Consider the following 27,102-nt stretch of genomic DNA (forward strand, 5'->3'; position numbering starts at 1 on the left):
TCTTCCTGAGGTAAAGCTTTCACAAACTGTTTCATCAAACCCAGTTTGATGCAAGGATGGAAGAGTTTTGGGGTCTACCAGTGGTTTGTGAACTATATTTGTTGATTCAGGAAACAAACTGCTCCTCTTTGACCAGACCTTGACATCCCACTGCCTACTCCTTGCCCAACTGTCCCATTCACACAAAAACCAAGTCATTTTTGTTTAGCTAAATTGCTATCCAAGTAACATGCCTATCACTTTAATGTCAGCACAGACCAACCAACCATGTTCTTCATACTTAATATTTGTTAACAACTTCTTCAAATTCTCATGTTTCTTTCAAATACACAGAGTGAGCTACTGGAATTGACCCATATTTATTTCCATTGTGGAGCAACACACCTTTGAGATGCCTCTTTCATGAGTCAATAAAGAGTCTCCAATGTGTAGGATTGTATCTAATTCCTGAATAGTTCATTAAGTCATTTATATTATGGCAAAAAGCCATAGAATCATTGTCTGTGTGTATACCATGAGAAAAACATTCCATGTGCTAGAAGAATTTTTGACCTAAGGTTAGAACCAAGGAGTTCTGCAGATTCCTTTGATAAATTTAAATCTCTTACCAGATCATTGAGTTCATGCTTGCAAACAGTTGAGGGCTGGACTCAATGTAATCAGGTTGCAGACTTAAGTTTCATCTTCAAAAGCTTCACTTTCAGCACTCTCTGCTGCCTACATTCCCCAGTATAAGTGGGGGGGGGGCGTGGAACCGGCAGGTTATTTCCATGTGGGACTAATCTAATAGCAGATTGAATATTATGATACACAATGCATTCTTACTCTTTGCATTGTAGTTCTCTACATTAACTAAGCAAAAGTAACTATCATCAGAGTGGTTTGTAGACTCCTGCCAAATCATGGGAATTGCAAATAGCATAACCTTCTTTTTACCATTTTCCCACAATCTCAATGCTTCAACACAGGGTTTGACAAACTTTATATGGAGCTCATTGTTTATTTTGGTCACTGACTTTCACTCCAAAATAAGCACAACATGCATTTTTTTACAATTTTTTTCTGTAATATCTGGTCTTTGCTTGAGGACTACATAACTTTTATAAATATAACAAAATAAGTTTGGATTGTTCAAACACTTGCATGAAGACATTTTACTTTTCAGTACAAGTTTGACATGATAACCTTAAAAATGAACTATGCTCATACTGATAAATGCTGCTGCATAGGGCTCTCAAAATCACAAAACAAATGACTGAAGGCAGTGTTACCAACATGTGTTGATTTAGTTTACGAATTCCTGGCATTTACTCCTAACTTAATACATTCAATAATACAACTTGTGACATCAACTTAAGTGATTTGTGAAAAATATGGTATGTGATAGAAAAAAAATGAATAACATTTCTGAAATCAGCATAAATAAACTGACTTTAAAAACGGCTATTAGTTTACAACCATCGAAAACCAGGCAGAGTGGTGATTAATCAGATAGAAGTACCTTTAGTAGATTTAACACATTTAGGAGCTCTAAGCAGAATACAGCAAACCCCCGCTATTCGCGGTATCTGTATTCATGGTATCTGTATTCGTGGTCGCTGATTTAATATAAAATGAAATCTAAAAAAATGTGAATTTTAAAGCGCCATGAACATTTTCCGCCATAAAAAAACATGGGCGTGGCTAAAATTATCTTTCCCGGTCAAAACAGCGCTCAGTGGGTGGGGGGGAGAGGGGTGACAAAATCGCGAGCATGGATGTTTCTCGCTAATCCTTCTTCAGTATGCGTTATGCGCTTGTCATGGAAGGTTTCATCATTTGCTTTTAATTTATATGCTTATAAATTGAATAAATTTATCAATTTATAAATTGATATGCTTAAAAGTGATAAATCTACCATTTTGCAGTGTAAAACAGACTTTTTCTAGTGTGTTAATAGAAGAAAGTGACTTTATTGTGGACAAATTCTTTCTAACCCGTACAAAAATATGGCTATGAATAACAAGGGAAATGTGAAAAGATCAAAGAAGGTGATGACATTAGCGAATAAAATTGAGTTATTAGACAAAATTTCTAATGGTGAAAGTGTCTCCTCAGTGGCAAAACATTATAAAATCAATGAGTCAACAGTACGATCAATCAAGAAATCGGAAGAAAAAATCCGCCGTAGTGTCCGTGAAAACGTGCTAATTGCTTCAAAAATTTGCTCTGTAACTCGTGATGTTAAATTAGAAAAAATGGAAAAAGCTTTAAATCTGTGGATAGAAGACCGAACTCAAAATAAAATTCCGTTAAGTTCACTCATCATTCGTGAAAAGGCAAAACTCCTTTATCAACATTTTAGCGAAACTGGTGATAGCACTGGCAGGATAAGTTTTTTAGCTAGCAAAGGCGCTGGTTTGAAAGATTTGTTTGAAATTTCTAATAAATATTACATTTTATATTAAATTGTTTTCTTATTTTCATTTCGATGCCATATGCTTCGATTTCACTATGTGAAATTTCACTTGCATTTCACTATGTACTGTCTGTTTTTTTTTTTTTTTTTTTTTGATTTGGTAGTTGTTGGCGCATCGGCTTCTTTGGCCATATTGCACCTCCCAAGGTTTTTGCAGTACTTTGATCCAAGCCCGAGGCGGGAATCGAACTCGCGACCTTTGGGTTGCCGGGCAGTATGTACTGTCTATGTACGTAGTCATATTATGAAGGCACATATAATACATACATAGACAAAATTTTAGACTAGTTTTTCTTATATATTTTATACTTTGGAACGGAATCCCTTTATTACAATGGGAGCCATAACTCAGTATTCGCAGCATTTCTCAGGAACGTAACCCCCGCAAATAGCGGGGGTTTACTGTACTTTAAGGCCAGTTTGGTATAAAAATATGTTAATATATACAACTACTTGCCTAAAGCATAAGTTTTTTTAATAACTTAACTTTAATTAACTTTGAAATGTGTAATAAGTGAACTCAAACAACAGTATTAGCTCTCGGCACTATGCCTTAGTAATTTTAGAGCTCTCCATTAATTTCAAGACCACGGAGTGCTGTTCTTATTCCTAATTCTTAAAATGGACTAATCTGTTGTAGAAAAACCAAAGTGCAATAATAATCAGCTTCATAGAGTTTAACATAGAAGATAAATAACTGAGATCTCTTTCTGTATTTTTTAAAATTAATTGTGTAGTTATATGTTCTACATATTTTCTTACAAAGCTAATACTGCATTTCATACTTTTGATAGGAGAGATGCTGACACAAGGCATTATGAAGAAATTGAATTCAAAAAGGTGCTTGCAGAGAAATCCAAATTAACAGATAATGTTATAATTTCTAATGATGTTGGCATGCAAAATACTCTCTCTAGAACTGGTAAGCAGTTGACATCAGTCTGGACTGTTGTGATCTTTTAATGCACTTTTTTGTAATTTTGTTCATTTCATACTATGTGAAGAAAATGTTTTATAATTATTTATAAAAAATTTCCTTTACACAGTATGAAATGAACTTTACTTTAGGTTTTATTGTTTAAAATTATTTCCTTAATAAAATAAAAAAATAGCAGTCCTATTTCAGAGGGGACAAGCTTATATAGATAGCTTATTGCAACAACACACTTCTGTCTTATCTAGAATTCTGGTAGGCCCAAAAACAAACTTATCTACCATGGTGACAAATATAGTTGTCTCCAAGACTGTTTATCGAAAAAGAACCCTATCATGAAATCAATGTAACAGATTAATACTACAATTAGGATTACACTTGACAAGATGTGATTCTACTACATGAGTACTAAGCAGAGCTGTGCCAAGGGTGAGGCAAACAATGCTTTTGCCTCAGTTCAAAAGCTGAAAGGGGCATCAAAAGAAAAATTAAATAATTGCCAATGTTGCCATCCTTGTAGGGCACAATTTTTCATTCTTGCCTCAGATACTAAAATGGCTCAGCATGGCCCTGGTACTCAGATACTCTAATATTCAAAGTAAAGTAAAACAAATATAAGAAAAATAAAAGTAATGCTTACCCTCAGTGTTGTTGTTTGTTTGTTTATTTGGTTTTTAGGAGCATTAGCAACTAAGGCCATATTGCTCCGGGATATGCGGTGGTCATTCCCTGACCTTTCCACATCCTCCGTATTTGGTGGTGACGGGCTCGAACCCCGGTCTAATCAAGAAGCGTGTGCTACGCACTGCTGCTCCTTCCCACCTGGCTACGGAAGCACCTTACCCTCAGTGGTGAGAATGTGTGACTCCCCACCAAAAAGAGATGCATCCTTACACTCACTAAAGTACGAATACCACTTTATAATAAATAAATAGATAGAACATAGTAAACACAAGGTGAGCAACTGAATATTTGATGAATCTCCTGATTTAATTCCTTCAAGGGCTATAACCCCTTTCTTCAAGCACATAAATTCATTCAACCAAACACAATTTCCATTTAATTCCCTTACGCTTTCTGCACCTAGCATACACAAAAACATCTCCTGTGGCATAGACATCTCTAGTCAAATCTGCATATACAACACACACACAGTTTGTTATGTAAAATTTTTGAAGCACTACAATATTAATTAAACACTACAGAATTGCACAAAATAATATATTCAAGAACTGTGCCTATCCCACTCCTTTTTAGAAATTCCTGCTACTTCATAAGCACTGATATTTTAGAGGTGAATTGTTATTTAATTTTCATAAAAATAAAAATTTTCTTCACCACGTTATACTCTACAGATTGTTCGTTAAATCATGTTAATAGATGGTGCTTTGATTTTGTGCACATGAACAGTTGCATTAACAGTAATGATATTTAATAGTAGTCTCTTTCTCTACAAATATTGACTTATTCTTTTCTGATGAGAGATAATATATATAATCTGTTAGAAACCTCATGAAGTTGTTTCTTTAAAATTCAAATTCTGAAACATTCAAGTTACAGTCTCACTTTTCAAAGGCCTTATTAACTGAAGTTGTGTGTTTGAAAGCCTGTTCATATTACTGTGAATAAGCTGTAATAATATTATTCACCTACTGTTAAACCATATGTTGCATTCCCCAGTTTTTTCCAGCTGAGAACAAAACTGTATTAAAATTTTTCCTGGTTTCTAAAAATTGGCAAGTCTGTATTTACACAGCCATTTAGTTTAAATGCTGCTTTACTTGACTGCAGAATCTTGTAATCGGGTGAAATTAATCATTGCTTTCATTTAATTTCATTTAATATAACCAAATGGTGTTGGTTAAATGCTGATTTATATTTTGGTTTTAGATAACAAGATTGGAAATGTATCACCATCAGTAACTAGAGCTAACACAATTAATCGAGATGAAAATTTATTTAATAATCGTGATGGGACGTTAAACAGAAAAATACTTCGAAAGGATGAAAAAGATTATGAGCCAGTTGACGTTGGAATTCTGGTGAGTATTCCTTTACTGAATAACAGATGCTCTTTACTTATCCTTTTGATATCTTTTTTGCTGTTTGGTAGAAGCAACAAGAAGATATGTAGATATCTGCATATTAAAATTTTGTATCATTTATGAAAATACCAAGAGTTATCCCAAAAGTAGTGCACACTGCACACATGCTCCTCATTCCATATGCCTGTGCAACTGATATTTATCAGAATAATCGAAATTTAATCCTAACATTAGTATGTTTGAAACAGAGTTCTTGTATTGAATGTTTGTGCAGAAGCTTGGATAATGATATTTCTTCAGGTCAGAATACAGTTTCAGATCAAAATTCTTTTATGAAAATTTAAACTTTATGGTTGAATTCCAACACAAATTTATGAATTGTTGCAGGAAGTGTGTGTTTATTAAACAATAGATTGTAGCATGATTTCATATTTGTCTTAAAAGTTTCATCAATATCATACCTGTGTTGAAAACAAGCAGTGCCCTAGTAGACCGAGAACAATCTATAGACAACACATTGGAAGTCATTATTATCACTATTTTGAATGAAAACAGGCATATGACTTGTGAAGAAAGAGTCAACAAATCTGAAATATTGAAATCGTCTGATCATAGTATTAAAAAAAAAAAAAAAAAACCTAGTTTACAATAAATAATGAATACAATTTTTTATTGTATTTAATAGTCATGCAAGCTCAAACCACAGTCCATAGTAACTTGTGCTACTGCACTCACTCCTGACCACTCAGCTATGTCAGGTTGATAACTAAGGTGTTAACAAAAATGAACGATCACAGCCCAATTGGACCTACATTTGCTGTTGAGATGAACATTGAGAAATGCATAAAGAAATTGCAATGCAGTTACTGGCACATTACCAACAAGAAGTTGAAGAGTTTTTTTAAAATGCGTTATTTTCATTAATGAGACATAGGCATATACAACTTTGAACCTGAACTGAAGTCACAATCAACTCAGTAGAAACATCCATCTTTGCCCTGGCACTCTAAATATCACCAGAGACAATCAAAAGTTAAATAAATAGTTACCATTGTCTACAGTTATGAGGACATTATATCTGGTGATCATGCCTATTGGAAGATCAGTAACTGGAGACTACTATTCAACATTTTTTTTTTGTCAGAAATTACTCCTGGAAATTCATCAGAAGCAGCTAGAGATGTTGGAAGTTGGTGTGCTCATACACTGTGACAACACAAGGCCGCATATCACACAGTCTGTACAACTTTTTAATGTAAATTATCTTATAATATAAACTCATTTTAAATTAACAACTTTTGTGCATTAATTTTGGAATAACCCTTGTATGTTAATTCAAAAATATTTTTCAATATTAATACCGCAATTAGTTGACAGTGCCTTTGCACCTATCCATTTGAAATTTCTTGCCTTACAGATCTGGCAATAAATAACAGGTTTGGAATAAAAATATCAACAGGTGGAAGATATCCAAGAAGTTATTATTACTGCAGCTTTGCTTTGTTTAAATCTTATTCACACATAGACATGCTAAAGTGAATGATCATTGTTAGCACATTTTTCCATTTATGTTAGTTCAATGAAAACAGAGGGAAACTTTACTTAAATTTGCATTAACAGTACATATAGCTGCTCAAAAATAAAAGAACTGTGCTTTATCCATGCAACAATTTTCCTGTGACACCAAATTGTTGAATGTGATCCAGTTTCATACAAGACTTAAAAATCATTGTTCTTACACAACAAACTGCTTTGATGATTTTAAGTGACGGTACTAATATATCTCTACTAAAAAATTTTATTTATTTTTAATTCAAAATATTACTTTATGATATGTTAATTTTTGAAATTCAGCTGAATTTTGTTGTATTTTTATGTTATTGTAGGGAAATGAAGATCTTAATTTGAATGAAGAAATAGAATCAAAGAAAATAGATGAACTGTATGATATACCTGTTGGAGCAACTACTACTGATTTGCCACCTGGAGTGCTGTATAGAGTAAGATCCTGTTTATTAAAAAAGTTTATCATTTCTGTTGCTCTGTTTTACTCCATTAAAGAGAAGTACTTTCATGAAATCATACCCAAATCATTGGCAATATATTAATCACCTAGAACAGTGGATGCCAGCCATTAGCCTTAAATGATGAAATACAAATAAATTTGTAGAACAAATGAATACTAATAAGCCAGATAAGACAATAGATATGTATGCAGTTGTCTATATTCAGAACAGAATGTAGTTATTCTATTTTCATTTTTGTGGTTCTGTTTTTATATAATTTCTCTGTCACTCATGTCATTTAATGAGTGAATATGGTTTTCCAAAGTTAACTGCTGGTTTCTGTTGTTGAGTTTGTAGGTTTTGTATAGGCAGAAGGCCAATCAAAATTTCTTTGTAGATTAGATGAGGAAAGAAATATAAATCATGAAAAACCATTTGAAAGGAGCAGTATGGCCACAGTAGATAATGTGCTCATAAACCAACAACAATGACCTAGATCATTCTGTAGACCACTGTTTGGAGACTCCTCACTTAGCATTCACAGGTTTCTAGGAATGAAGTTTTCAGTGTAGACAGGTGACAACGAAAGCTTATGGCATCCTGTCAATGATTTATCAAATATCTTAAGATAAGAACATCGATAAGTAGAGATAAGAACATCGTAATCCCACTGTATAGGGCAATTGTAACACTGCACTTGGAATACTGTGCTTAAGGATGAAGATCACACCTAAAAAAGAAATTTAGCTTCTTGAAAGGGTCCAGAGATGGACAACCTTCTTAGAAAGAGCTGCAAAAGGTGCTGACATGAAGAAAGACTTCAGGCTACAGATCTTGGTAACCAGGAACATGGGGACTTTATTGTAGTCTCTAAAGCTCTGAGAAGGAATTGTAAAATGAATGAATGCAAAATTTTCACTGTTATAAATTATTCCAGAACTATGACATGAATTCAAAATACTGGGAAAGAGATTTAGACTGAAGAAAGTTTTCTTTTGAACTGCAAATTATTATTTACTGAAATATGTTCTCCCTTTTAATAGTCAAGCTTGGGGAAATTCGAAAGTCAGCTGGATAGTTGTCAGTGTTAGAAAGGAAACACATAGGTAGTTTATTTTCTGTTTTTTTATATATATGTATTTTTTTATTGTCTATTTTATTTTTATTTATTTATTTATTTTTAGACTAAAAAGGTTTTAAGACCAAAAACCCTCAAACTACAGAAAATTCACTAATCTAACAAGTTAGGGCATAGCATCATGTTCACCTACTTCGGTGAGGTACTATGAACTAACATGATGCTGTGCACTAACTTGTTTTTTTTTTTTTTTAATTAATTAATTTATTTATTTATTTATTGGCTAGTGAAACAAAATTCTCTGACTTCTTTCAACTATATAGGTAACAATTATATTATTGTCTCAGTTTTTTTTTTTTTTTTTTAATTCTGATTTTATTTTTGATACAATTACAGTTTAATGTCAGTTGCATCAGAATAAGAGCAAAATTAATATTTGAAATTATTTATGTACAATGGACATTACTCTTCATTGACTAATGTTATTAGTGGAGTCCCCCAGGGTTTGGTTGTTGTTGTTGTTTTCTATGTTTATCAATGATATTGATGAAAGCATATCAGGCTTAATGTGCAAGTTTGCAGATGATACAAAGGTTGTCATGGTGGTTAATGACAGTATGCTACTGCAACAGAATCTAGAAAAGTTAGGTAGATGGGCTGAGAAGTGGCAATTGAAGTTGAACCATTAATAGTTGAAGTTGAACATTGATAAATGCAAAGTACTGTATAAGGTTAGTGGAAAATGAAAAAGAACCAGGGGTAATTGTGAAGTCAGATATGAAGTTCTCTGAGCAATGCAGATATGCTGCCAGGACAGCTCATGGGGTTTTGTCAATGATATACAGGAATTTTGCTAGCAGGGATAAGGAGGTGGTTATCCTATTTATAAAGCAGTGGTCATGCCATATCATGAGTACTGCATACAGGTCTGGAAGCTTAATTTTAGGAAGGATGTGGAGCTGCTAGAACAAGTAGAGAGAAGGGCAGCGAAATTAGTGAACAGAACATAGGGGTGTTCTTACCAAGAAAGGTTTCAGTTCTACAAATTGCAGCATCTGGAGACTAGGCATCTGTGAGGTGATCTGATTGAGATGTTAAGGCTTTGAATGAATTGAGCAAGCTCAATGCTGATGGGATTCTTCCATTTGCTCAGACCACACATGTGAGGGGGCACAAATTCAAATTGAGGATTGTCAGTTGCAGAATAGATGTGTGGAAAGCAGTTAGCAGAATAGATGTGTGGTTGGTAGTGGAACATTCTTCCATCTGTTTTTGTGGAAGTTTATAGTTTAAATAAATTCGAGGAAGAACTAGACAAACTATTGGAGGGAATAAATAGGTGAAATGGGAGTTGTCAGGTTTTTTTTTTTTGGCTGATGCTGTATTAGCTTGCTTTCTTACATCATATCCCACTGCTAGTGCTGATGTCTCTCCCCAAAACATACTGACTGCACAGACCCAGCCTCAAGTAGAAATCTCACTGCCCCAAAGACACATTTTGCAAACTTGCTACCAAAAAGAGCAAGTACTAAATGCACATGCATCTCATGCTCCCACTTCTGACAAACTTTCCTGAGTTTTGGCGCTTTATTACTCTATCAGCATTTCAGTTGTAGAATTCATAATAATAAAAAAAGGGATAAAACCCCTAGCAATAACTTGAACTTTATTATACGCTGAGTGATCACTGAATTATGACCACCCCTATGAAAACTGAATGCAACCCATTGACCACATGAGGTACGAGAGTGTGCAGTTAGTAGACCTACGTAGCATAGATAAGGTGTCGGTGGTTCAGTAGTTCCGAGCGTGATGGGTAAAAGGAAGGATTTATCAGACTTTGATAAAGGACAGATTGTGGGTGCTCGACAAGCTGGTGCCTCTATTTCCGAAACAGCTGAACTGGTGGGGGTGTTCGAGAGCCGCCGTAGTTAAAATGTACCAGGACTGGCATCAAAATGATCAAACAATGACCCTACGGCAAAACTGCAAAGGTCAGCGAAAGGTTGATGTTAGAGGTGAGCGCCGGGTCCAACAACTAACAGGTGCAGCACTGTTGAAGAGTTGACTACCCAATACAACATGTGCCAACCCGGAACAATATCTGGCATGACCATGCGTTGCACGTATGGGCTATACCAGCAGACGACCCCTACAGCATCATCTTCTAACCAAGGTTCATTGGCATAAAAGACTCGCCTGGTGCAAAGAGCACGCAAGTCGAACGTTAGAAGGCTGGAAGAAGGTGCTGGTCGGATGAGTCACATTATTTACTCCACACCGTGGATGGTCATGCACGGATTTGGCGTCAACAACATGAGGCTCTTTATTCATCATGCAGGGTATCATGTGCAGGCCGGTGGAAGCAGTTGTATGGTGTGGGGCATGTTTCACTAGCAGGAACTTGGACCCCTGGTGCATGTGGAACAATGTTCCACATGCACCAGGGGTCCAAGTTCCGTTTCTTTCAGTGGTCTCTGCTATCGTCAACTGCTTACTGACTGTGTACACCCCGCTATGCTACACTTTTTCCAGAATGGCGATGGTGTCTTCAAGATGACAGTGCGCCGAGCCATCAGGCACTTGTTGTTGTTGTTATTTGGTTTTTAGGAGCATTAGCAACTAAGGCCATATTGCTCCGGGCATATGCGGTGGTCATTCCCTGACCTTTTCGCATCCTCCGTATTTGGTGGTCACAGGCTCAAACTCTGGTCCAATCAAGAAGTGTGTGCTACGCACTGCCGCTCCTGCTGACCTGGCTACGGAGGCGCCGGCACTTGTTGTTCAGGAATGCTTTGAGGAACTCAGTTTTGACTTCCAGCATATCGATTGGCCTCCAAACTCCCCGATATCAATCCCATAGAGCACTTGTGGGACACTATGGAAAGTCATTTCAGGCCTCTGAATACACCAATCACCTCCATACCTGCATTGCTGGGTTGGCCATACCTCCCGAACGCTTCCGACACCTTGTTGAATCAATGCCACGTCAGATAGCTGCTGTACTGAGGGTAAGAGGAGGACCTATGAAGTATTAGGTAGGTGGTCATAATTCAGTGATCACTCAGTGTATATGAATTTTGTCACCCCACATAACTTTATTTCTTGCTGATTTTGTGGTTTTCACCAAACAGCCATGTAATTTAATTCACTAAAAGCTTAAAATAAGCTACACTACAAAACTAACCATATCAAACATTCAGAGATGGCTCTTGCACCTTCCCACATAAGAAATACTGACTATGTGTGGCAGTCTGTCATGAATAAAGTCTCAGCAGAATCATTGCACCTGTGCCAAGCTATTGGTTTAGAGCATTTCGTAATTGCATTAAATTCTCTCATATCTACTAGTATAGCAAAACTTAAATGTATAATCTAACCTGAGTAGTGATTGTACTTACATATTTATATTGTGAAATATGACAGTAAATTTCCCTGTCATTTCCTCAATTCTGTACTATTTAGAACTTCTAGTTACTTTTCTCTTCCTTCAGCTATGGCTGATGTTTTTTTTTTTTCTTTTTATTTTTCGTATTTTGATTTTTTAATAAAAATATTGATTTTTGTCGATTATTTTCTTTAGCAATCCCACATATTTATTGAATATAAAATCTTTTAAAAGGTACGTACCACATATAAGTATACTGCAGAAGATGTTGATGAGGTATCTTTTGAATGTGGAGAAATTATTCGAGTGATAGAATATGAGGATCTAGAGGAGCAAGTAAGTAAATTAATTATAAGAATTTTTTTTAAAATTAGGATACTTTGGTTATATCTGATTTAAACAATTATGGTCATTGGCTGACTGTTGTTATTAGTATGATCTGTTTTTGAAGACAAACAAGATAATTCGTAATCATTAATTACTAGCCTTATATCCAGTAAGTATATAGGGAAATTCTGAGTGTTATGTACTGTCTGAGTATTGTCTATCATGTTTAATCATAACCATTGTGAAAAGCTACTATAAAGTTACAAAATAATGGAAATAATATTGCAGTGGAATGTTTCTGTATAAACTGGAGCAATGTAGCAATAGAAGTAAGTTACCACTCTGGATAAACAATAGTGACATTGTAGAAAATGGTGTTTATAAATGGCCACTTACCTTCACAGACCTGTGTCACAAGTGGTGGGATAAAATAAGATTCACTCCCTCATTTCAGTATTCATTAATGACATTATAGTATCTTAAGTTTAACATCCTCAATTTGCTGATGATTTTAAGAGGACAACAGGGAATGTTAATGCAAAAAGACTTGGTTAAATTGTTTAGTTGGTCTGAAAATTGCAATTAAAGTGTATCATTATGAATGCAAGGATTTACATTGGGGTAACAGTAGTCTTAAATTAACACAATACACTGTTTCCAAAACATAAGCAAAAGTTACAAAATGGGGCATATTAGTGAACTATAGAAATATTAGACTTCAATTTCACATGTACAGGCATTCCCTGATTTTACTTGGGGCTTTATAAACAGAGCATAGAGTGAATCCATGTTAAGTGGGAGATTTAGCCTTTAAAACATAAATTCAATATATATATTCAAGAAACTGCAAGAATGCTTACCTTAAAATTATCAAACAGTATATGTATGCTGTATTTACAATAACTTGAAATACTGTTGATTTTCAAATTGCTCAAAACTAAAAGTGGTGATTGTGTGAGATTAGAAAATCTTTTAAAAGAATTTTTAATCTCACAAAACTCCATGTACAGTATCACAGTTCATTTTTATTTAATGTAAATCTAGTTCCTTTCCAAATTCAGTCTTTTTTAGAATGTCCAGTTTAGTTTAGAACTTTCATCAAAATGTTTTTCTAATAGCTTTTCACATTCTTTGCATTATTAGCATTATCTGACTCACTTAATCTCTTTGAAGCTTTTTTTTTTTTTTTAAGAGGGGCTGAAACTACCTATATATTAAACCAAAATCAAATGTATTACTTGAGCATGATGCATAAGTAAACTGTATTGTTTGAAGATAAAAAAAAGCACTTAAAACCTACTATAATACGTTGGTATTATATTTTTATTTACAAATTGCAAATATGTACATAATGGAGTCAAATGTTTTGTGGTATTTTCTTACAACTTCTTCAATGACTCTGTCCTTGCAATATTGCCATCACAAAAAATCACTTCAGTCAAAACCACTTGCTGTTCCTGTGACCAAAGTTAACCTTTGTGACAATGATATTGCAAGGACAGCTGACACCTGAAGAGGTGGTAAGAAAATACAGTAATGTTTGACTCCGTGTACATGTTTCCAGTTTGAAAATAAACATAATACCAGTGTATGTTTTGAGTGCTTTATTATCTTAAAAATAAAATCAATCACTTGGACACAAAATGAACATAAACAATACATAAGCCAAAACTAAACTGAAAACAGCATTGTTCAGTGGTGTTACTGAACACTGTGCAGCTAAAAGCAACCCACTGTCAGGAAACAACTGTTCCTAAAGAGAAGGTTTATAAACACTTCAGTAAACTTCATCTAATTAGAACCCCTGAATGGGCACTCCCTTTCTAATAACACTGCTGGTGGGATGATGTATAAAGTGTACATTTTTTATAATATGCAAGAAATGGTGCATGGTGACCACTTTAGTGTATTTTCCAATGTTTTAAGGCCATGGACACTGGAAATTTGTGAAAATACAAACTGCTACCAAAAGTTAGCACAGATGTAAATTACTCGTAAAATTACTGAAAAGTAGCTTTTGGGGAAATAAACAGATACTATGATTTTTTAGCGTTTCTCACCAACCATTGAAATAAAAACGAAAACCAAAATCTTAAAAACTTTGTATTTAAATTTACCATAAATTTACAGCAAATCAAATGATAATAAAATACCGAATTAAGATACGATAAAACAAGTATAATTACATAATACAGTGGATATACAAATAAAATGTTGATAATAAAATACTGAATTAAAATACAACAAAATATACTAGATTAAAAGCGCTAAAATAACTGTAGCTTTCGAAGGCTTCCGCCTTCTTCCTCAACAGTGCACTTCTGTTCTGCGGTGCCTCTTTAAATACCAGCAGGTTCATGCAACAGGAAGCCAGATACCGAGATTTTACGGCCTGCCAAAAATACACAAAGTGGGTATGCCACTCAGGCCCATAGTTTCGTTTATAGGCAGTCGCACATATGCGCTATCTGGTTTCCTGGCCAAACTGCTGTCACCATTAGTAGGGCTTTCTGAGTATAGTATCAGAGACAGCAAGGATTTTGTACAATTTATAAGAGGACAATGCATAGAAGAAAATGAAATTATGATATTCTTCGACGTGACATCTCTGTTTACATGTATTCCAATTGACCATGAGGTACGTTGTGCATACAGGGCCCTACAGAGAGACACCACCTTGAACAGTAGGACACAACTAAGCCTAGAGGATATATGTAAGGGCATAGAATTGTCTTTCAAGCACCACTATGGTGTTCTGTAACATCATGTATAAGCAGGTTAACGGTGCAGCCATGGGCTCCCCCATTAGTGCGATCATAACTAATTTAGCTATGGAGGAGCTCGAGGCTAGATTATTCAGTGATATGGTTCTCCCTATGCGTCCGTGGAAAAGATACGTGGATGATACGTTTTCAATTATTCGGAAGGGGAGTGAAGATGAGACGACGAATTTTCTTAATAGCTTCTCCCCGTTCATACAATTCACCTCTGAAGTAGAAGAAGGAGGAGTTTTGCCATTCCTGGATGTGTTGATCTGTAGAGAAGGCCAGTGTTTGAAAACAAGTGTTTAGAAAACTTATGTGCAAAGGCCAATACTCACATTACAACTCAGCTCAGGCCAATCATCACAGGAACAGTGTGATAAGAGCACTATTAGAAAGGTCAAAATCGCATTGTAGTACCTCAGAGGACAGGAAAATAGAGTATGAGTGTGTTATGGCGGATCTTTTGAAGTGTGGCTACCCCCAGAGGATCATAGAGAAATACATTAGTGGAGGGCAGAGGAGAAGTGAGCCCTTTACGCCGATAGCCACCGCATACGTTCCCTAATATCCGGGTTTAACTGAGCGTATAGCTTATATACTAAGGAATTACTACCAGATGTGCTGTATTCAGCTCCCAGGTCAGAAGCTGCACACGGTCATGTCACAGGTGAAAGACCCCATCTCACACGAAAATATAAGTGGGGTCGTATATAACATCAAGTGCCCAGAGTGTGGGGAATGTTGTGTGGGAGAAACAAAACGGCACGTCAAAGACCATCTGGGGGAACACACAAACACGATAAGAAATGCAGATTATGGTAAATCCGCCGTAGCTGAACATTTTTGGGAGAAGCAGCATCAGATCTCCCCGGACAAAGCAGTCATCACTGATCGGGCGCATAGGTTTTGGGACCGCAAGTGGCTCGAGAGCCTACGAATTAGTTCTGTTGAGAATAATATAAATAGAGACAGGGGTACACATATTCATCCCCTCTTTGAGGCAGTAATCCTTGGAGGGGATGAACGTTTCCGCCTGGAGTGCTCCCGAGCCACTTCCGGTTCCAACATGTACGGGAACAGTACACGTTTGCTTGAGATGCACCGTGAACCTGCTGGTATTTAAAGAGGCACCGCAGAACAGAAGTGCACTGTTGAGGAAGAAGGCGGGAAGCCTTCGAAAGCTACAGTTATTTTAGCGCTTTTAATCTAGTATATTTTATTATATTTTAATTCAGTATTTTATTATCAACATTTTATTTGTATATCCACTTTAAATGTAATTATACTTGTTTTATCATATCTTAATTCAGTATTTTATTATCATTTGATTTGCTGTTAATTTATTGTAAATTTAAATACAAAGTTTTTAAGATTTTGGTTTTCGTTTTTATTTCAATTGTTGGTGAGAAACGCTAAAAAATCATAGTATGAATATACCCAACCCCAGAGGCCTATTTGAAGAAATAAACAGATAGCTTTCAAAATTCTCTCAAGTCATTCAGAAATGAGTATATAGCTGTAGACTTTCTGCAGAACAGTTTAAATATCCAGCTATGTGGATTTCCTAGGGGAAACAAATTTGGTAAAAATATTTGTGTATTATTGTCAACTTTTCTTTCACTTCATTGGAATATATTTAATAGGAATCTCCTCTTTGCAGGAAGAAGGTTGGCTTATGGGCGTCAAAGAATCAACTGGAGAAAAGGGACTTTTTCCAGCCAATTTTACAAGACCTATCTGAAATAACTAGTTTTCAAAAAAATATCACTGTTTATCGTCCTGTTTTTACCATAGAAAAGGAAGTCGCACCTTCATTAAAGAAAATAATTTTACCAGTTTTTGTTATATATACATGTTTGTGTCTGTGCCTGCATATGTGCATGACAATGGCATATGAATAGTATGTTTGATGATATTTGATATGAGTAATTTTTCATTTAATGAGAAAGATTTAAACTTGATTTATTATGTGTTTTACTGTTTGAATATTGTCACAGGGAACAGAATACTTAGTTTTTTTTAAATTGCCATGCAGTTCTCATTGTTTATGATGCTCAGTAATCTATTTAACTTCCATAATTATTCAAGGCAATATAAGTATTAGATTCTTGCTAATACTTCATGCATGCATTTAAACAATAAGAATTCTGGTAGAAAACATTGTGTGACATTTGTCTTTATGTGATTTGTAATTTTGCTATGTTTCACACTTGTGAAGTGCCTTTGGTCTTAAAAAATGTGTGATTAAGTTTGAATTATAATCAACATAATTTAAAGATGTGAAAAAATGGGATAAACATTTATCTTGTAATTTGGTTGTAGTGTATGTAGTGTACAGTCACTATCCATTTTCATATATTTATGATTTTGTGTATATATATATACAGCATGTGTTTCTGCTTAGCAAAGCAAGTTCATGCCAGTCTATTTACATTATTAAATTATTATTTGATCATAAACCATTATCATAGTCAATATTTATTCTTGACTTCGATGAATACCATTATCATGTCTTCCGTTATTTACATGTATTTTTTAAAAGTAATCCTTCATAAGTATTTTTATGCTCGATATAAAACTGTACTGTGCCATTATATTTGGATCGATCAGTGCTTCCAAGGAAATTTTATAAGATGAAATGTTTATGTAATAGAATAATTTTACATTGCAGTACTATTAATTTATAATGTTAATCATGTTAAATCATTTTGTAAGTATCGATTTTTATAAGCATCTGTTTATACAATACAGTGAACTAGTTAATGGCAGGGGCATTTGAATTACAAAATGTTCAGATTATTGGGATTATAATATAAAAGCATATTTTATATACATAAATTATCAATTTACTTCTGTATTTATTGTTCAGAACATATTAACAGTGTAGTATTCACTTTTTAATGAAAAAAAATTGTTGATTTTTGCCTGTTTTACTGTTTTTGCTTCTCTAAAACATTCTGTGAGTTAATGTAAAAGGATCTGTTTTGCTGGTATTTCATTTTCTGTATCCCATTCAATGAACATGTAAAAACAACAGCATCTTCATGTTTCACCAAATTCATTTGATTTCATCTTCATTTTTATTTTTGCTAATAATTCAGTTGAATAGATCAATAGCTGGTATCAGTTCTTTCCTCCCCTCAGTTTCACTGATCCCAGTTTCTAAATCTTAGAAAGTGATCCAATTATAGCCCATGACTTTTTCCACAATGTATCAATAAATTTGAGTAATACAGAATCCCAGGAATCAGTGAAAGATATATCATCTGTCAAAGCTCTGTTTTTTAATGTATTTGTGATATCTTCATAACTAATATATTAACAAGATTTCTACAGTATTCTTTTAGGCATCCTTTTACAGATAGAACTATTCTCTATTTGTCCAATTTTGTGTGTGTGTGGGTAGGCAGTGTCTGCAGAGAACAGGAAGAGAGCAATTTTTGAAACCTGATATTTCTCTGGTTTTCCCATCACAAATGATGCAGTTTGTAGAATTTTGTGAAATTTGCACAAGGCATGACTATCACTTGTCCTTTGCTGATTTTTATAACCTGTCACAGGTGACAGGTTGTTTTATGAACTAGTTTTTTGGGGTAAGGATCCAGAATAATCCATCAGCAGTGTCACTAGAAAGTCATTCACTGCTTACAGGCAAATACTTAATTTGCATAGCAAATCTTAAATTTGTTGCTGAAACAATCCCTAGCCCAAGCTTATCGTTTTTTGAAATTTTCCAAATCCCCCCCACCACCATCATAAAACTTCCCCAGTTATTGGAATGTTATGCAATCAGTTTGAAGTAACTGGATTTTCAAGGCAATTTCTTTTTTGTTTCATGTTTATATTTGGTTTTGGCTTCTTGTTGCTACTGTCAGAGAACATCATAAACAGTTAAACACAACTGTATAAAATGCACGTATTATACGTAACTCTGTTGCTCAACTCACAGCAGAACTGAACCAATAGCACTGAAATTCTAGTGCTAATCACTTGCTCTTTGCTAACCACGTGATTGACATTTATAGCTACCTTTTGTTGACACTTTTATAGAAATAATATAAACGAACATTGATCCATGGTACTCCAATATATTTGTAAGCTCTATTTGGTAAACCAGAATCCAATTCAGATTAGTGAAAAGAATAGTGTGGGTTTGGATTGTCAAGCTTGCACTACATGTACATTATCAAATCTTAATATTGCCCACAGGTTATTTGCTATTTTAATTGGCATTTAATTATTACTCTTAAACTCAAGAAGAGTTAAGTAGAAGAGTAACATATTTAAGCTGTAGGCAGCAGAATCTCTCCCATTTGAGAACACATCTAAGTATATTTGTTAGTATGTGTCAGACAGTGAAATGGATAAATTTTGATGCTGCTTGGCAACCTTTGCAGTGTAAGATTCCAAGGTGAGAATAAGAAATGAAGCTCAGTATAAAACATTATTTGAATGGCTGCATATATTATTTATACATGATAGTATAGGTTCTGTTCAATTGGAGAGAGAGAGAGAACAGATGCAAGTGCATGTATATGTACTGTTTGTGAAGTACTTACTGCAATAAATATTAGTTATAAATTCTGTAAAACCAACTGGTGCTTATTTCAAAATTTCACATTCATTTCTAAAATTTGAAAACAGGAAGAAGTTTGAAGACAGAAAATTGGATCCCTGTTCTGTTACCCATAATTTCTTCCTTTAGTAGTTTCAGAGGTTTCTGCCTAATGCAGTTATTTTTCACATAGAAATACTAATCCTGGTCCGTGAAGATTTTGAAGTGCTGTCATAGTGGATAAACAACTCAATCAAAAATAAAAAATTTAGTCATATAGCAATGTTTTCTTGAACTTGAGCACTTTGCTATGACACCATTATTTTGTAATTCCTGCAATTAATACAAATGCTGACACAATGCTTGTCTGCACTTATGGAGAAACTTTTTATATGACTGTTTACTGAAATGGTGCTGCCTAAAAGATATTCAATGGGAATTTGCTAAATGAATTTTTTTTAAATAAAAATGGGATAATTTTAATTTAAAGCATTTTAAAAAAATTAGCTATTACATTTATAGATCTGAAATTTGCAATGCCGACAGCACTTGGGATTTTCTCTGAAAAAAGGAATAAAAAGATATTGCCTTCTCTGGGTAGTACGATGCATATAAGCATTGTAATCTCCATGTCAGGCAAAAAAGGCCTGGGTTTGAATTCTGTCAATGATGGCTTTTTTTCATAACATGGCTGAACTATTTGGTCTTAAGCAAGCCTTCCGTGGATTTTTCACCTGGAAACTGGGTTTTTCATTCAGAAAATGGGCAAAGCTACCACATTTTCAGTTGTGCCTTAGCACTTAAGTTTTCATTAAACCGTACTTAGATTTGAATATTTTATATATATATATATATATATATTTTTTTTTTTTTTTTCTAAATGACATAAAATGAAATGGTTTTTATTTCTATATATTATTGACTTGAAGGAAAAAAAAAAAGAAAACATAGCATGAGCAACCATTATGTGAAGAAAGATAAATGAAAATTCTCTTTGGAACCCTTACTATAAATTAAATGATTCCATTATGCAAATGGCTAAATTTAGCCATTTTGTTAATAAATTTTTTTAAAAAGTAACTAAAGTTATGAAGGTGGTAAGAGTCTCGGTATATTTCACTTTTCTTGTAAAAAAAAAAATAATAATAATGAATGAATGAATGAAAAATATTCAAAAATGGACCAGCTATAAGCATTTTGAAATGGTGCTGTCACAGCCCACCACCACTTTTGATGCATGCTTCTTTGACACTTAAACTTTCATGGAATTTTCTTTAGTTTTTTTCTAAACTTTCTAAAATAGCATTGAATAAGAAGAAATGAATATTTATATTTTGTGCCCACGTATAATTTGGTAACTATTTAAAATGTCTTGATAATTGTTTCCTTATTTATTAATTTAAAGGGGATTTTTTATTTATCAAAATTGATTATCCCATTAAAACTAATTTTGAAATCTTTTTCCAATAAGATTCCACATTTCTTATAATTTAAGTTTATTTCAGAACATTAAAAATTGGTGCCCAGTGATATATATATGTCATATACTGAATCAAAAACATGAAGAATTTTAGGATTTTTGTTGTTATTTATATTAGCAATTTTATTGAACTTGTGCAGCTTTTCATTTGCTAATTAAGTTCCAAGAATTAATTATGTATTAGGAAGTTAAACATAATATTACTGATTACAATCCAGTTTTTGTTGTTCATTATAGGATATTTATCCTTTCTTGATCATACATTAATAGTTTATTGCATGTTATTATTATAACAATTTTGTATTATAGTTTTCTCCTCTTTGTAGTTGTTACTGTTTCAAAGTTTATTAATATTGCACACCAATCAAGGTTGTCAATACACCTTAAAGGGTGTCAGTTCTTAATTCTCTTTCATCTGTTCCATCTGATGATTCAGCGAAACAGCATCCTACTGTTTCACCGAATCATCACTTTTGCCTCCACTTGTTATTTCTTTGTTGTTGAATATCTTCAATTTGCAATGTCAAGTGACTTTTCTTGTTGAGAAAGGAAAACTTTGTAATTGCATTTGCAACATCCTTTTCTTGTTGCCTACCACTTCCTTGAATTGTCACTTTTACTAACAGTTCTGTTTACTGCTTTTGTTGAATATCTTCAGCCTTAAGTCAGTTTCGTGATGAGAGAATAAATTCATAATTGCAAGTTGAGACTAACTTATATAATTTCATATAAAAGTAGAAATATTCTGAAAGGTTCAAAATTGTTTAAATTAGTACATATACAATAATAATAAAAAAAAAACTATTTTAAACAAGATTATTTTTATTTCACATCTGTGGGTTTTTTTTTTTTTTTTTCTCTCTCTCTCTCAAAAACTTTAACATTTCTGATACATCACTTTATTCTGCATTTCAGTAATAAACAAAAAAAAAAAAAGAAAAAAAGCAGGATATACTGTATATTTAAATGAAATTATTTTATTTGAGGCAGATAACATACAAAATCAGAAAAACTCTTCAGATAAAAGAAACTATGTAAGGGACACTTCCTTCTGATGGCCAGAAGACCATCAGATGGAAATTTTATTATTTGTCCTGCTTTCACATTCATATGTCAGTGTTATTGTTTTTGAATTAACTCAGAATATACATGTTCTCCATTACGTTAAATTAAATCATCACAATCCATGTTATTTATAGTATGTAAATATATTGTGTTTATAAGCCTTCACTTAGTACTTCCAGTAATACAATATTTTCTGATATCTTGAGTGTATCTGTGTTTGAGTTCTGGCCTCTGGAAGTGTAATACAACGTGTTTTTTTTTATGTTACTTGTTGCCAGATTATGAAATACTCAATGCACTATCTTCACAGTTAAAGGAATCCTGCCTCGGAAAAAATAACCATTAAGATAAGTTGCTTTTAATTAATTGTCAATTATGTTGTTGAACTTAACATTGTCAGATTCTAATCAATATTTATAAGTCAGCTATACACAAATTTTTTGTTGCCTCAGGTATTGTACATTAGAAAATAAGTGCCTGCTAAGCACGCTTTGTTTTTTATATATTTATAAAAAAGTTGTTTGAAGAATATGAGCTCTATGATAAGTATTAGTGTAAAAAATTAAGAAAATTTTAAGCGTTGATAATATGCTGAATTTCAGTTTTGGATTTTGTGATTCAGAATTACGATATTATTTATGCAGATTTTAAATTGTGTTGAAGATTGTGATTGGACCTTATATGTATTGTTTGTATGTATACCTCTGTTTATTAAAAGTTTTGTTTTCCAATTTGATTGGTATTTATTTTTAAATATTCAAGAACAAAAAATTTTTTATCAGAAATGACTAGATTCTTGTGAGTTCTTTATTCAATTTGATTTCCACAGTTTAAAAAAATTGCAGCAATTTTAGAAAATGAAATTGAAAAGTTTGATGGTCATTAACCTTTTCACAAGTGAGTTGCCCAATGTTACTGGCTCCCATACTCGATTTCTAATGGGGTGAACTCTATAGAGTGAGTTTCTTCACGAAACTTGAGTTTTGTAAAAATGAATTAAATGTTAAAGCTGTGAATATTTTTTAATTTTATTCTATTGCCCATCAGTAGAGTAAAATTATTCTCAAAAATCATTTAATAAAATGAACTTGTTGCTTTTTTTTTTTAAGCCATAATATCCAGTGCATCTATTTATAAATGACTTAATTTGACTTTATGAACTTCTATATTCTGAATGACAGAGGATTTTTCGATTTTAAAGTTAAATAATTTATAATAGTGGTAATGCACATGGGTTATAAGAGAACTTGAACATTTAAATACATTTTAGATACTAAAATTAATCATGCAACACATTTTATTCACTTTCCTACCTTGTTTGTCTTTTATTTTTTTTCATTTGTTTAATGAAACTAAAAATAAGATTGTTTTATATAGAGGCAACCCAAAATTAATGGACTTCCAATGAATCCATGTTTACTCACCAGAGCAGCAAGTTTCCGGCATCCCCTCCTTTCCCATCTCCTTCAACCCATGCACAGTACTACTGTAGGTTTTGATACCTTTTGTGTTTGGGGTTTTCATAAAAAATAAAATTTAAAAAAAATCCCCTTCTATATTAGAGTTTTCTGTATTTCAACACTTAAAACTATTTATTTGTTGTATTTTAATTACAGTGGCTAAATCAAAACAGAATTCATTTGAAATTTAATAAAACGGTACGGTATCATGATTTCATTGACTTTGCTTATTTGCCTTGTTTCCCTTAACAAAATATTTTCTTGTCACAGTTAGGTGCTGTGATGTTTGCTGTATCTGGTATGCTCATTCAGTGTTATTGTTAAATAGTAAAATTGGGAGGGTAATTCAAATGAAAGCAGCAAATTAATCTCTATTTAAGTTAATTCAAACTTGTGGTAAGAAACCTCATTATTTTTCAATCTAACACCTCTTGCAGCACAAGTTTTCCATTGTAAAACTAATTCATGGATGCTATCAAAAGAATTTAATTTGCTTTGCTTGAGCCACTCGTGCTTCTTTTTGGACCTTGTCACCTGTCCCAGTACATCTTGGTAGTCCACAAAGATGATAGTCACCTGGAATCGGATAGGGGATAAGGAGGGAGCAGTAGTATTTAAAATGAAATCTTGAATGGTGTCATTTGTGTGGACTCTGAGGACTGGCATCATGCTGTTATCTCTCCTCCCCGTTCTGATTAACCCTTGATGTTAAGTGCAGATTGAGCTTCAGATGGATTGTAAACAAACTGCAGCATGTAGCACTGTTGACAGTCATCCCTTTCTTTCTTTAACTCCCCAAAATAATCCTCTTTTTTTTTTTTCTTTTTTTTTTGCCCCAAAATTTTATCATCACTATCCTATATAAATACAATGCCTTCTTCCAAATCAAGGACACTAATTTGAATACTTTGAGTCTATTCATCTAAACTGTCTTGTAACAGAACAATTTTTAATATATGCATAAGCCATCCTATAAAGAATTTCAGTAAGAGTCACCCGTCACCCCATCTGTGTTCATAAATCATATAATTGTTCTAATTTTCTCCATCTTGATATTACTCTGCACACCATTTTGATTTGTATGACTGCAGAATGTATATATCAGTTTTCTACCCAGAAAAGTTTTCCAGCTGAGTGGCATTATGAAGTAGCCGGGTGAGGAAGTGTAATACTTTGCAATATTATAAAATTTTCTGTTATTTATAAATGTGACTTAAGTGATCCAGAGCAAAAATTAATTGCATAATTTAACATTATATGTTCCTGCTGCATTGATCTTGATCGCATAGTATGTTCGAATTAATATTGATCGAGATCAGTGAGCAGTACCATGAGAATCACTTAAATTTTAGCCGGCAGTCAGTTAAATTGACCTGGTTGTGTGCCCATTCATTAGGTCCTGTTGAGAACACTGTATATTGTGAAAGTAGATGAAATTGCAGCAGATGCTAAATAATGCAAAACAATTTTATATATCAATATTTTCAAATGAATAATGTAAATATAGACCCACTTTTCCTGTTTTCATTTGACCCACACTCGTAAGTATGGTATGTGGGGGTCATCAGTATACCCCAGCATCAAGCAATATATCCCACTGTTTCACCAAGTGCAAGTACCTTATTTGCTAATGTAACTTGAGAAAACTTCATTTTCAGGATCTGATTTGAACAAAAAAATACTGATTTATCATAGATGTTAATTTGCCTTGGTGACAATAGGCTGACAATACTTCAAATACTTCACGGTTTGCATATTCCTTGCATTTTAGCTGGAGACTTGCAAATTGAACTAAACCCAATAAAAATTGTAAAATCCAAACTTGCACTAATACTTGAAGAAACATGAGCATCCCAACAATCATGATACCCTTGAAACATTTCTGGTTACAGATGTGAAAAACAAAATTATACATGAGCAGTTTAAAACTACCAACCTTAAACCTGCAACTAGCATAGCAAAAAGTCGTGTGATGTTTCATAACATGCAACAGGAATTTTGGGGTGGGGTGGGGTGGGTTGGAAGGCCAGAACTAGTTTAAGATGATGTAGTTAAATTGTATTCTTTATTCTGACACTATATTGATAAGGACAAATAAAAAAATTAGAAACAATTTCTAATTTTCTGCAGAAAGTGAAGTAAATATGGGCAATTGTGTGTGGTGCATTTTATGCAGCAATGTGAATTGTTTACAACTGTATTTTTCCAATTAAAAAAATTCCATGAAACAGGCCTAAGTTTAAAACATAAAGAATGTGTTAAAATTCACACTGATATAATTCTGATATACTGCATATTTAAATTTGGGAGGGGGAGATTGTTGGTAGCATGTCCATTTCAAAGTTAACGAATTTAAATTGTAAACTCGCAAAACAAAAAGTTCTGAAGCTTCTCCGATTTTCAGAGAGGAAAGATATTACGAAGGCATTGAAAAATGCTTAAGGCTAACTCAATTTTTTATTGGAAGAGGGTGTTTGGTTGATGAGGAATTAAATATTAAATATTCCATGATTTCTTGGACAGTGGAAACATAAGTAACTAGAAAGTGAAGATTTTGGTATTATGTAATGGCAAACTGTTTGCAAACACTGAGACACTTCAGTTCTTCATAATTAGCTCTCCTGAGTCCCAGTAAAGGAAATGTGCATATGGTGAAATGCATAGAAGAGGTTACAAATAATAAGTTTTTCTGACCTCTCACAGGAAGTGCAGTTCAAGCATTAATTTTACATTCCAGGATGTAATAAATTTTGAAACTTTACATTTCCCTAGAATGGTATGAAATAAAATGGAAATTAACTTGCAACCCATGTGGTCTGAGTAGTCCTTACAAACACCTGGCAAATTAGCAAATACTGTATTCCATTTTCCCCATGTAGGCAAAAATGTAATCACTTTTCTCTTTTGTTGTTAATTCACTAACAAGAACCTTATAGTTCACTATTTTGCCATTTGCTTATTTGCAGTTACATTACTAAGGTCCCCCCTTTTTTTTTTGGCTAAAATGGGCAGCTGGTTTGAACTCTGGGTTTGCACCATTATCAAACTTTGCCCATAGTCGCAAAAATGCTTATTTCTCAAAACTAAACTTGAAGATTTGCTTATTCACAGTTAAGTTTTTGAGATCATCCATTGGATCGTAATCAGCTGTTTTAACTATTCACAGTTTGCACTCATTTGTTGTCTACCTTTCTGCTAGCCGTGATCCAATTAAAGATCTCTCTTACAATCCTGATTCATTCTAATCTATACAATAACCAATTGATTTACAAAATTTTTAAACACCGACGCACTATGTACTTTTCAAAAATAATTTGACACCCCACCCCCAGAAGTATTCAACGCCCTACCCTCACTAAAATATGATGCCAAATTTATTTCTTGAATGCAGCTGTTTTATGATCTCATCATAATAAGCAACCAATTGGTCAATGAGACTTCGTCACAAGCCATATGCTGATTTGCGGGTTCGAATCCCGCTTCGGGCTTGGGTCAGAGTAGTGCAAAAACCTTGGGAGGTGCATTATGGCCACAGAAGCCG

At 33.6% G+C, this 27,102-nt stretch overlaps 1 protein-coding gene across 1 annotated transcript in view; it reads left to right on the forward strand.

The window, feature by feature from the left end:
* Positions 1 to 20,389, forward strand: part of LOC150075112 (myc box-dependent-interacting protein 1-like) — a 101,295-nt gene extending 80,906 nt beyond the window's left edge. The window contains exons 9-13 of the mRNA XM_090388860.1: positions 3,253 to 3,380; positions 5,283 to 5,434; positions 7,324 to 7,437; positions 12,144 to 12,245; positions 16,662 to 20,389. Coding sequence (XP_090244986.1) covers positions 3,253 to 3,380; positions 5,283 to 5,434; positions 7,324 to 7,437; positions 12,144 to 12,245; positions 16,662 to 16,742 — 577 coding nt within the window. The 3' untranslated portion in view covers positions 16,743 to 20,389. The remainder of the gene's footprint in view (positions 1 to 3,252; positions 3,381 to 5,282; positions 5,435 to 7,323; positions 7,438 to 12,143; positions 12,246 to 16,661) is intronic.
* The last annotated feature ends 6,713 nt before the right edge of the window (positions 20,390 to 27,102 follow it).

Source organism: Mastigoproctus giganteus, chromosome 14, assembly GCF_048544385.1.
Source record: "Mastigoproctus giganteus isolate SK-2022 chromosome 14, ASM4854438v1, whole genome shotgun sequence".
Lineage (NCBI taxonomy): Eukaryota > Metazoa > Arthropoda > Arachnida > Uropygi > Thelyphonidae > Mastigoproctus > Mastigoproctus giganteus.